At 43.5% G+C, this 12036-nt stretch overlaps 1 protein-coding gene across 7 annotated transcripts in view; it reads left to right on the top strand.

Moving 5' to 3' along the window:
- The window catches only part of myo16 (myosin XVI), a 119539-nt gene that overhangs the window by 94849 nt on the left and 12654 nt on the right, over positions 1 to 12036 (top strand). For 6 of the 7 annotated variants that reach the window (XR_004334039.1, XM_032529125.1, XM_032529124.1 and 3 more), the window contains exons 28-34: positions 3216 to 3318; positions 4034 to 4130; positions 4246 to 4519; positions 6305 to 6681; positions 6782 to 8032; positions 10434 to 10589; positions 11194 to 11279. Coding sequence is in view for 6 of the 7 variants with exons in the window: in XM_032529125.1 (XP_032385016.1) it covers positions 3216 to 3318; positions 4034 to 4130; positions 4246 to 4519; positions 6305 to 6681; positions 6782 to 8032; positions 10434 to 10589; positions 11194 to 11279 (2344 nt within the window). In the remaining variant the exon portion in view is untranslated. The remainder of the gene's footprint in view (positions 1 to 3215; positions 3319 to 4033; positions 4131 to 4245; positions 4520 to 6304; positions 6682 to 6781; positions 8033 to 10433; positions 10590 to 11193; positions 11280 to 12036) is intronic. The other variant, XM_032529121.1, reaches the window with a different exon arrangement.

Raw genomic sequence — 12036 nt, 5'->3', positions numbered from 1 at the left:
GATCTCAATGCACCGTGTCAAATGGGATACATGTGAGATAAACAAGGAAACTCAACTTCGCTGCCAGGTCTGATCTTTTGCTGGATAATCAGCACAGTTAGCTAGAAAGTCAGTAAAGATAGTATCCCTTTTTCTGTAATTGTATACTTTATATACTGTAAGTCTGCTTAAAAATCTCAGAAGGTCTGGCAGGCAGATGCTCACTGCTCCTAGGTCAAGAATGGCCTGGTATGTAAGGAGATCATTCATCCTCTCATTAATACACTTGGATGATTGAGCTTCCACAGCCCTGGAAGTGCGGTAGCTGTTGTCAATCAGGCACTATCTGCTGCAACACAGGAGACATCTACTATTGTGTCTCAAACTGCATTTAGGCTTCCTTCCAAATAGTCTAGTTTGGCTTGGTGCTTTGTGTTTGTACGCCCCGTTGCTTGGTCCATCTCTGATAGATTTATGATCTGGATGTAATGTTATATTAACTTACTAACTGTTTATACATTAAAGCCGTGCATAATTTGAGTGGTTGCCACTCACAAAGACACCAATCAGCCCACCCCGAGTACCATTCATCTCTCTCTCTCTCTCTCTCTTTCTCTCTCTCTCTCTCTCTCTCTCTCTCTCTCTCTCTCCTCTCTTTCTTCAGAGTTGGGGTGGACTACCCTGCTGTCTTCACAGAGCTCTTTCTTACTCAATTTCTTATCCTTTCCTTACATGCTCCCTCTCATGCACTGCCATTTTGTTTAGTTTTTCTTTCATCATCCTACCTCTTCTTTCTTCCTGACAGTGTTTTTATTTTTTTTCATTGACTGAAAGGAACACATTTAATTTCAATCGTTATCTTTCGTTTTTTCTCTGCCAGTTTTACTCACACTATCTCAATTGTGTTCTGTTTTTAAAATCTTTTTCACTTTCCTTTCGTCACTATTTCAAAACAGGCCTCGACCCTTGACCAATCAAACTGACAGGACAAAAAATCACCCATTAATCTTGAGTTTGCTATATTCTCGTGAACACAAACACACACTTGTTCACTGGAACCTATGCGGCCACTTCTCTAAGTCAAAGTGGCTGCCTGAAGCAAATTACGTTATTGTCCTGGTAACCAGAGTGATTTATGAGGAAATCTATTTTACTGTTGCTTTTATTTGTAGTTTATGATGTGTTTTGTGGCCAGATTTATTTTCTGCCAATGTGTAAGATCAAATACTGCTATTTGAACCTTGTTTCTTACCTCAGTTCTTCATGGTTGCAAAGATGAGAAAGCGGCATTATTCATTGAGCGTGTTACAAATGCAGCTTCCAAGCATTTAGGTCATGTTTTCTATATGGACCGTTTCACATCCTCATTACCTCCACTGGTGGATAAACACACACAATTGAAGGTTATTAAGTCACCTACAGAAAAATATCCATCATTTTAACCTAATAACCAGGTTGAAAGTCAACAGAGTCAGTTGGATTTGAGAATGCAGCAACTGAAAGTGTGTGATAGATAGGAGCAGCTTCGGAGAGGAAGTGAGATGTTTAAATTCCAGCTGCATTACCGCCTTTGTGACGCTCACTAACAGTGAGCTGATGGCCTGTTGGTCACAGAGAACCCCATTAGAGCCCCGTAGCCTTCTATTTAAACTCTTATCTGAGGTATTATTTCACTTCTTTGACTCCACTTGAAGCCCCCTTGGGTCTTGTAAAAATCAGGTACCAGCGATGGTTTTCATATCCTCATAGGGGAGGTCATGGCTTTACAGAGTTCCTTTTGTGTTTTATAGGCCCAGGGGGACGGGGTGTGCTGTCTGCAGGACTGGTATTACCCTACAGAGGGTTAAGGAGAGTTCAGACAGACCCCACTCACATTCACATGAGCTTACTTACTCACTATTGACACCACAAGTGGTTTATGCTTCCAGCCATCTGCTTGTTATATTTTATTTTTTTTACTCATCATATGTGGCACACCATCAGCTGGCTCTGCGCCTTATTCATGACAAAAGAGACCAAATACAGACGGACAGATGCACCGATCCACTGATGAACAGTTTGGGGGGTTTTGTATATTTGCGGATATTCTTGTTTAACTCATAACTGTGCTATTATCTGTGCACATACAGTATACATTGATGTTTAAAGGTTATACAAAAGCATTATAATATACAGCAGGACTCCTGGACAATATGACACTATACTTACTTTATATTTATTAATTTAACATATTTCCACAGTAACTTTTATACTTATATGTAGTTTTGAATAATCCTTTTACATAAAAGAAAACAGTCATAGACATGCCACAAGACATGTCACAGTTCGGAAAAGGCACAGGTGTAAATGATAAAATTAATTATGGCTGAATTCCATTGTACATGCTGCCTCACTGTCCCATCATGGCTTACTGGAACACTTGAATAGAACAGAGCTGTTGTTAATTTTATTAGTAACAACTGTGCTTTTTCTTTACTAGTCAAAATATCTGCTGTAGAAAAAAAGCCTAAAGTATTTGTGTGCCTTTGTGACTCCAACTTTTTATCTTAGATTGTTTTTTAAATTGTACATATAACATGTTTTCTGTTGCAGCTATTCAAAGTAAGTGTATGATAATTTTCTCATATATTATAAGTATAATATTAGTGGCATGCGTATCCTCACCACCAGAAGTAACACACACTGTCAGCTACACCATTTTAACTATGTTCACGTTTTCTTCTTCTTCAGTACAAAAAAGGGCCCCTCCAAAGTAACTGCTTATGAAGGGGAGAATGTTTTTTTATTCCAGTCACATAGTTTTAATCTGGTCCAGGCACTCAAATTGATATTTTACGTTTATAAGCCCACTTCTGTCTCCCTTACACTACTCATTCATTCATGTGTACACATTTCAGAATTTACACCACATACAAAACATTAACATGTACATATAAATAACTGTATATTTTCATTTTCATGTCATTGGGTTTGGTGTCAACATTTTTAGCTCACTTTCCTTTTCGCCCCCGTTGTCCCAGGCACAATCAAACCACTGTCTCTGTCCAGCTGATCATTCATAGCAACGGTTGCCTAGGCCAACACCAATAGGAACAGCTGTTTGGCTGGTCTGCCATATGACCCCACTGACCCTTGAACCCATTGTTTCTGAAAACGAGGTGTTACTATGTGCCGTCTACATTTTTAAGTTCAGCAATTCAGCTCTAATGTTTTCCATTTTTATTTGTGTGTCTCAGATATAAAGACCTTGTGGTCCCAACTTTGGGAGACAAGAAGAAATTGTCACCAGAAGAGAGATGCCGCTCAGTTCTGCAACAGGCCAATCTCCAGGGATGGCAGGTAGGGTGTGTGTATGGTGCCTCTTTTTCTGTCTCCATCAATAACAAAAGATTTGCCAAATTGCTTAATCCCTGACCCTCTATTTGAAAGATCCCATGGAATCTTTGACAACTCTTCCAGCTGTCCTCATCACCACCATCCACCTCATCATCATTCTCCCCACACACACACACACACACACACACACACACACACACATACACACAGCAGCACGGACCCGTCTGCCCCCCTCTCTGTTCTGTCTGCTAGACTTCTGTTGTGTCTGAGTGTGGGACCCTACAGGTCACATAAGCTCCCGCCTCACGCAAGCATACACACTCCTCCACAATGCCCTGCAGACACCTTTTATACCACTCCTACAAGTAGCGTGTGTTGGAATGAATAGTGTCTGTGAAAATATGTCACCCCCACAGTTCTGTGCTCCTGGCATAGAGTGACCTCTGTCACCCCTAAAATGCCCTTTAAATCAGAACATGAATGCAGTGTTAGCATGCAAACTCCATACCCTCCCCACACTCCACACCCACCTATTAACATGCATCATTGTTATATCACTGCTCTACCATCTCTTAACTAGAAAGTCACACTTTCTTTTCTAGAGATTTCCAGCAGAAGACAGTCAGACTCCCAGAAGCTGATGTTGATGACAGTGTAGTGTACAATAATGCTTTTGCACATATGTGTGATCAGATGACTTGTGTTTTTGTGTGTGTAGATGGGCAGCAGCAAAGTGTTTCTGAGATACTGGCAAGCAGACCAGCTCAACGACCGCTGCTACCAGCTTCATAAAAAGATCATCACCTGTCAGAAAGGTAATATCCAAAATAACAACCCTACAACCCATGTTGTTCTTTATGGGCTCATCTGTCTTTATCTCCCTGACACCTCTGACGTCTCTGTCTTCCTCCTGTCCTCCTTATGTCTCAGTGGTGCGTGGCTGGCTGGCCAGACAGCGCGTCCATCGCAGGCTGTCATTGCAGCAGAAAGAGGAGTGCAGTGTGCAGCGTTTCCTGCAGGGGGCAGAAGACATGGGGCTGCGAACCTACGACCATTTAGTCATCCAAAATGCATCAGACATCGCACGAGAGAGCGACCGCCTGCGCTGCCATGGCAACAGCCTTCTCAACAACCTTGGCAACAGCCCACCCCTTGGTGAGAGGCCTGAGCCGGTGGGCGAGGAAGAGGATCAGCCTGTCAGAAGGTAAATTAGCAACACCTTACACGCTTTCATTCAGATGTGAAGGCAAAGATACGTAAATATTTAAGCAATGTCAATGTGCGGTTATTGTATTTTCCCCATTTTTCATTCGTATTTCTGATGTCATTTTATTCCCGTTCTCGCCAAATATGCATTTGATTAAAAAGTTCAAGTGTTGTTTGGAGGGATAGGCTTGCACCATGCTACTGATTACTTTGTACTAATGCAACCAATCAAGACTATATTCTCCCTGAAATAGGGCTTTTATTACTAACTATATTATAATTCATAATACTAAATGTGATGGCTTCATGGTGACTGTAAGTATTATGTATTTAGCCTGGAAAGTTAACAAACTGCAGTTACTGTCATTCACAGGATTTATGACTGTATGAAGGAACAATTTGCAAGTGTGTATGTGTGTATGTGTGTAGTTAGTGATGTCATTGTGTCCATGTGCGCTGTAGGCTTTCAATTGTATGTTTCATGATGGATAGTCAGATAATGAGCTGCGTTATCAGATTGTATTAGTGTGGAGTTGCACCTATGGAACGCTTTCCTTATCTCCACCTCAACTATTTCTAATATGCCTGGAGAAAATTGAATAACCCCGGAGGGCTAAATTAGAAAACGTTAAAAAAAGTAAAAAGAAAATTAAAAAAAAGCATTAAGAAGCTCCTTAAAGGGGGGTGCTAAATAAACAACTTTCATTTCAGTATGTCATTTTTCTAATGTTTGAAAACTACAGTCTTGTTTTAAGGTAGTACCTGAAATGTGACTTATACATTACAGCACTACCAAACCTGTGAATGTGTACATATAATATATTTTATGTCCTCTATGGTACGCTGCATAATACATTTTATTTTTTTATTTTCCATGGTATCTGTTTTTTTGGTGCAGAGGAAACATTACCATTTGTGATCTGATTATTGCTTTTCATCTTCTTAGACAAACATAAAGCTTTAAAGCACCTGTAAAAGTAAATACAGTGGAATAAAACACTCACTGTAATGTATCATGCAAGCAATGGCCACAGTTAAATAAACTAAAATGTAAAAAGTCACCACAATGCACTGACATTTGTAACACTTTTTGATCAATTTTAATTATTAAAATTGAGTTTTAACATTAGGATAAATCAAAACATCCTGAAAGATGAAAGTGAGCATAAACACACATGATGTCTGTGTCCTCTGTGTGTCTTTGTGCATGTAACATCTGCTGCTGAGACGGGAGCACAGGGAGGCTTCCACCAGGAGGAGGGGTGTCAGTAGGCCAACTGGGAGAGGAGTTGCAGTTGCCATATTGTAGAGGGGATTAATACTCACCAAAACTCCCCTAATTTCTTCAGGTTTTTAAAATACACACGTTTTGCCACCCCCTGCCTGCGAGCCTGAAACAAACAGATGGTTCACACAGATTAGCAAAGAAAAAATCAAACTGGATGTTTTCAAATTACTGCAAGGAGATTAGATTTAAAGCATAATCTCTTTGGTCATCCTCCAATTGGCCTCTTTAGCTCATATTTGTGGCGTGACAGTTGAAGCAGGCATACATTAAGTGTGAGAATACTGGTGATCTAAATGATCTCATTAACTCAATCTGGATCAGAAAACTATTTGATAGAGGAGAAAAAAAAATCTGCCTGTAGCTAAAGCTTGTATGCTTCTTTTGTGAAAAGCATGAGTCAAGCACTCATCATTCAAGTGATTAAGATAATACAAATGGTCAAACTATTTTTTTCTTTCTTTTAAGTATGAATTCTGTTATTCTCCCCATTTGTAGGGTTGTGGAGAAAAGTGGGAAAATGTATGAGGTCAACGGGGGCAGTCGAGTCATTCGCCACTTTCGGTCTAGCTCGGTACCCATCCCCCTTGCTATGGACAACATGGTCCCTTCCTCTGCCAGTCCATCCATCAAACCAGCCTTGCAGCAGGTAGCTCATGCCAACGAGGATGGGTTAGGTGGTGGAGGGCTCTCCTCTCCTCGTAAGCAACCTCCGCCCAAACCAAAGAGGGACCCCAACACTCGTCTCAGTGCATCTTATGAAGCTGTTAGTGCAGGGTTGACGATGGCAGCCAAAGAGAGCCCTACTCCAGAGGGCTATGGTTCGCCCGCTGGAAGCCCGCCTAAATCCCAGCTATCCCCCACAGACCCTGCAGGTATATCACCTCTACTGGTACTAGTTTTTTGTGCCTTGATGCTGCTGCCTAATGCCTTAACCTTCTCTGCATTTAATTGCTTCTTTAAAAATTTCCTCAGCCTTATCCAAGCCCCGTCCCCACAGTGATGACTACACAACCATGAGGAAGGTGCCACCCCCCAAACCTAAGCGCAGTCCCAACACTAAGCTCACAGGCTCGTATGAGGAGATCAACGCTGTAGCACCCCACATCCACCAGCTGCGTCCTGCTGATGTGAAGTTGGCCTTGCTCTCCCGTGCTGGGGGATTTGGAGGGTTTGGTGGTTTAATGCAGAAAGCAGCCTCTGTAGATGCCCCACAAGGGTTAGGCCTGAGCCTTTACCAGGGCCAAGACGAAGAGGACGTGTACATAGAGATGTTGGGCTCCCAGCCACGGGCTCGGAGCCTCCAAGAGCCTCCTGATAGTCCAGAGCTGGCTGACTCAGAGGCCGTCTATGAGGAGATGAAGTATTACCCCCACAAAGATGGTACAACTCCTGCCTCTGTGGTTAACAAGGCAGCCAAACTGGAGGCTCTTGGCTTGAGCCTGGTGGGATTAGGGGCGTCTCCTCCTAAAATCGGGGAGACAAAACAGATGGCAGCAGTGGTGACAGCTTCCATGGACATCAATAACTTACAGAACACGTCCAACAGCGGAGCTCCCAAAACTCAGCATGGCAAACATGGCAGCTGCGACATCCCTGCACCCTTCCCCAACTTGCTGCCCCACCGTCCACCTCTCCTGGTGTTTCCCCCCTCCCCCGTCACCTGCTCTCCTGCTTCAGATGAGTCACCCCTCACCCCACTAGAGGTCAAGAAGTTGCCTGTGTTTGAGACTAACCTGAACTATGCTACTGGCCCAGATAGCCCCCTATCTCCACAGTATGCCCGCCAGAGGGCTGACTCCTCCCCTAGCCTCACTGTCCTCATGCCAGAGAAGAAGTCCACACCTCCACTCACCCCTCCACCTCCTCCAACCAATGCCCCACCTCCTCCCTACAGACCTCCTTCACACTTCCCCTTCCCGCCTGAGGCTAACTTCCTGACTCTGACCCGAGCAGCATCTGTCACAGGGAGCTCGGACTCCGCCAAAATCTCATCCTCTCAAAGGGCAAGCGGGGAACCACTGGGGAAGCCACCGCCCTACTCCCCAGTGAAGATGTCTCGTCCTGAGCCTCGCAGAGCACACTCATGCTCTTCATCTCCCCTGCTGTTCAACCCAGCCAATGGCAGACCCTTGACCAGCCCCCTGGATGAGCTCAACACTCTGTTCAGCTCTGGACGCAGCCTTCTGAGGAAGTCCACCTCTGGCCGCAAGATGAGAGATGGAGGTCTGTCAGTATTCCTCACACACAAGTGCACGTCCACGCTCACACACAGTTCCACAAATCTATACCACTAGCAGAAAGAAGATCACATAACATAAACCGTTTTGAACCCTACAACACAAGTTTTGAACACCACAACAATAGGATAACTATTTATCCCTTCTGTTCCAGTCATTGTTTTTAAATGCATCTACATTCATGGGTGAATGGTCCATTTGCTGTTGGGATAACTTGGGCCGGACTAGGCCAAACCACCAGTATATGTGTAGGGGGTGGGGAGTTAAACTTTGCTTTGTTATAATTTTTCACACTTCGTCCCATTTAACCCGTGTGTATGTGTGTGTGTGTTCTATCTACTGTGATGAGGTCATGATCAAAGTCTCAGCCTACTCTGTGCCACATGATTTATCGGTTATTGGGTGATTACCTCCTGTACTAAAGAAGTAGTGTAGGGTTGTAGGTAAGTAATAACACACATTCTCTGTGTTTGAGTGGTAGGGATGTGAGATGGACCAGCACCTAACAGCCTTTCTCATTAATCCCCTTTTTTTTAGATTTAGAATCTCCTTATATTGATTCAGGTGTTGTAGCCAGCCACCTTCGTTGGCCCGTCTGAGGCAGCCCATTTGTTATAGTCTCCAGTGCAGTGCCCTTTGGCTGCTGTAGCTGCCTTCTAACATGTTGCCTAATGAGCTAGCTGATGTAGCCCATTTCGCATCATCATGCACAATAAGTATGATCTAGCTGTGTTTGTGTGTTACTGTAGCTCAGTGGACTACATGCAGAGAACATACAGGCTATATGACACTGATGCAGGTCGACCTTTGCAAAAAGAGGCCAAACATGTTTGTCACACTTAGTCAATGAAAAGGGAGTTTCCTCAGGTCAGAGGTTTCAAACCCACAAAGAAATTACTTTTTGTTGCCCTTACGAAAGTGACTTTCCCATTGATACTGCGGCTAGAGAAAACAAGCATATGAGAAAAGATAGAAACTGTGGTGTCCCATAGTGTTTTGTGAGTGTTTTGTCCAAATGTATTAGTTAGCTGGGTTAATAATACATGAGCAGTAAAATGATGAGAATGGATATCAAATAACAACTTATTAACAACTCATTAATTTTCAACCGATAGCAGTCTGACTACCTAGCAAATGCAGAGAATATTCAAGTGAAAGTATTAGCTGTTGGTCAATAATCAGTCATTTTGCTAAAGGCTCATATTATTGTGGATCTGCTTGAGAAATAGTTATGTCATATGTCTATTAATGTAACAAGTTCAAGGGGCAGGAAGCTTAACTCCTTATAAGTGATGGTATGAAAGCAAGTGCACAGGCTGACGCATACTGTATGCCTCACATGACATCTTGCGCTTGACTCTTCGTCAGCACCTGGAGCCGCGCAGAAAATTGCTGGCGTCATGGAAACAGTGTGTATGTCAGAGGGGAACCTGGCACTGGGGTTCACAACCTTGCTGTTATTTTGAGTAGGCAAAGCTGGCAGTCCTCTTAGATCAGGGCGCAGAGGGATGCCGAAGGGCTTATCAGGATGGCCTACTTCCGTTCTCTCTCAGCTGTTAATGACTGAGTGTGATACCTGACGCTGTGGGAGTGGCCAGGAATTACAGTTTCTATCCCAGACATCTCTGTGAAGAGCAGCCGCCTCTTCATCCTCCTCCTCTCCCGTTCATCATCCTCAGGGAATGAGAAAACCAGAGGAACGCCAGGGGAAGAGGTTAGGTGGTCTTGGCAGGCTTCAGGGAATCAATGTCATAAGACACCTCGTGCCTTAACAGCACCATACGGATTTCCCAAAATTGGATAACAGTCCAATTCTCCCTCATTATAGTCTTTATTGTACAAATCCAAATACTCACTCAGTGACTCTTCTCAAGCATGCCACTGTCACATGGACTCCCTCCCTCTACCTGGCCTTTTGTCCCTCAGAAATACACATCTGCCCCATGGGACCTATTGTAGAGTTTGCTAAGTCTATATTTAGGCATCTTGTGACCATGGGGGGACCCGGAGGCATACAGTCTCAGTTTGGGACGGCAGCTGACAAATTCCCATTCACACTCCCATGCATATATGGAGCCACAGTCACTTACTCATTCAGTATGTGAGGACATGGGAGCCCTGAGTAGCTGCGTCATGGGGAGTCGCCTTCCTGCCAGACAGAACAGATGAATACTTTTTAAAAGGCTTGATGGAAAAGGGGTGGGACCAAGTTGAGAGAACATGCTGGAAGTTAACATATTATTAGCTAAATATTACCAGTTAAAACAACAGATTCCCTGCACTGTTTTGTTTTGTACCCCACAAATACTATGCATGATTTAGTCTAAGTATCTACTGTAAATGCCATGCACTCTGACATGTAGCGTGTTTTCCTATATTCTTCCCAGGATTCAATTCTAATATCAATCTGCCAGGAAGGGAAGAATGCGGCTCTGCCCCCACATCACCATCTCTGCAACTACAGGACAAGAATGCCAACAACCACACACATCCTCACTCCTCAATCCCCGCCCCTGTAGAGAATGGCAACCAGATCTCCAATGGTAACAGCAGGTTTAATACATTTTGAATGTATTTACAAATATATGGAAGTATCATGTTGTTGTGTAGGTGTGCACCTAGATGAGGAGAGCCTACAACAAAATATTAGGCTTCATATAGGCCATGTGATTCTAAATAAGGAATAGGCTACTGCTGTAATTCTGTATAATTTATAATAGAATGTCCTAAAAAGTCCTCCAACTAGACTAAGTGCAATCACTTGCAGTGAAGAAAGTAGTCAGGTGGGCCAGACTAAGCTGTTAACTCATCTATTACCTTTTTGCCCATGTCACAATAAAGTCACATAATCCCTCACTTCATGAAGAGATAAAATGCTGAGATAAAAGCACTGCATGGGCACCAATGAAGGGGAGAAGGAATATTGCATGACATACTGAAGTGAGCTGAGTTGGAGGGTGATCGCAGTATTCCCTAAATGTTAAGAGTTTGACAACTACGGTGTCTCTTCATAACATTTCCTTAAGCATGAGAAAAAGCTTTTTCAACCCCTGCTTGTGTTGAATAGTGTGGTGTCCTTCAGTCTGTATCTGTCTGTGTGGGAGGACTTGCAGTCATGTGTTTGTGCTTTTGATATTGTGTGTTCAGGGTCGCTGGAGGATGACAGTCACAGCAAGTCAAACTCCTCCAGCTCCACCTCTCTGCACAGACACATGGACAGCCATCACACTCAGGTAAACACACAAAGATAGGCACTTAACAGCACAAACGCACACTAACCCCCAATTTTCACTGACTGCGGAGCGGCTGCGTCTCAACTCCATCCCAGCTCTGGCAGTCCGCAACCCTCCGGAGCAGATATGCAGAGTTTCTATTTTTGCCGGACCCAGTAGAGCTCCGCAGCAATTCAGCACATGGCAGAAACAAAATAAAACATCTGGTTAATTTTGAAAAGTAACCGGATGTTTAATTTTTAAATTGATTTATTTAATTGTATCAAGAATGCTTTACACATGAAAAGACATCATATACAATCAAGGATAAAAACACAATAAAGTCCAGGACTTATTTCCATTGTGGTCCTATGTCCATTGTGTCAGTCATGGCTGCAGTTGTTCCGCAATATATCCGGACTTGGTGGGGATTGACAAACGGCGGAGCACAAAGCCGATCCGCAGCCGTTCTGCAACCGGTGGCAATTGGGGGTAACACGCAGACAATAACAACACCACTATATCAGGCCCGTTTTTGTTGTAAGTTAGTTGACATTTTGAATGGACAGGAAAGTGGCCTTCTTCGAACAAATATATTACTCATGACATGTGACTCTTTCTCTGGCTCTGTAGACAGGTGTATTGGTTACAGGATTGAATGTAATGTCTTGCACGCTTGCACACAAGCTCACACACATGCAGGGCCACACACACACACACACACACACACACAGCCTGTGATATAACTCCACACAGCCTCTGATATACTGTAACTGTG

Source organism: Etheostoma spectabile, chromosome 11 (genome assembly GCF_008692095.1).
Source record: "Etheostoma spectabile isolate EspeVRDwgs_2016 chromosome 11, UIUC_Espe_1.0, whole genome shotgun sequence".
In the NCBI taxonomy this organism is placed as follows: Eukaryota; Metazoa; Chordata; class Actinopteri; order Perciformes; family Percidae; genus Etheostoma; species Etheostoma spectabile.
This window is presented reverse-complemented; position numbering and strand designations above follow the sequence as displayed.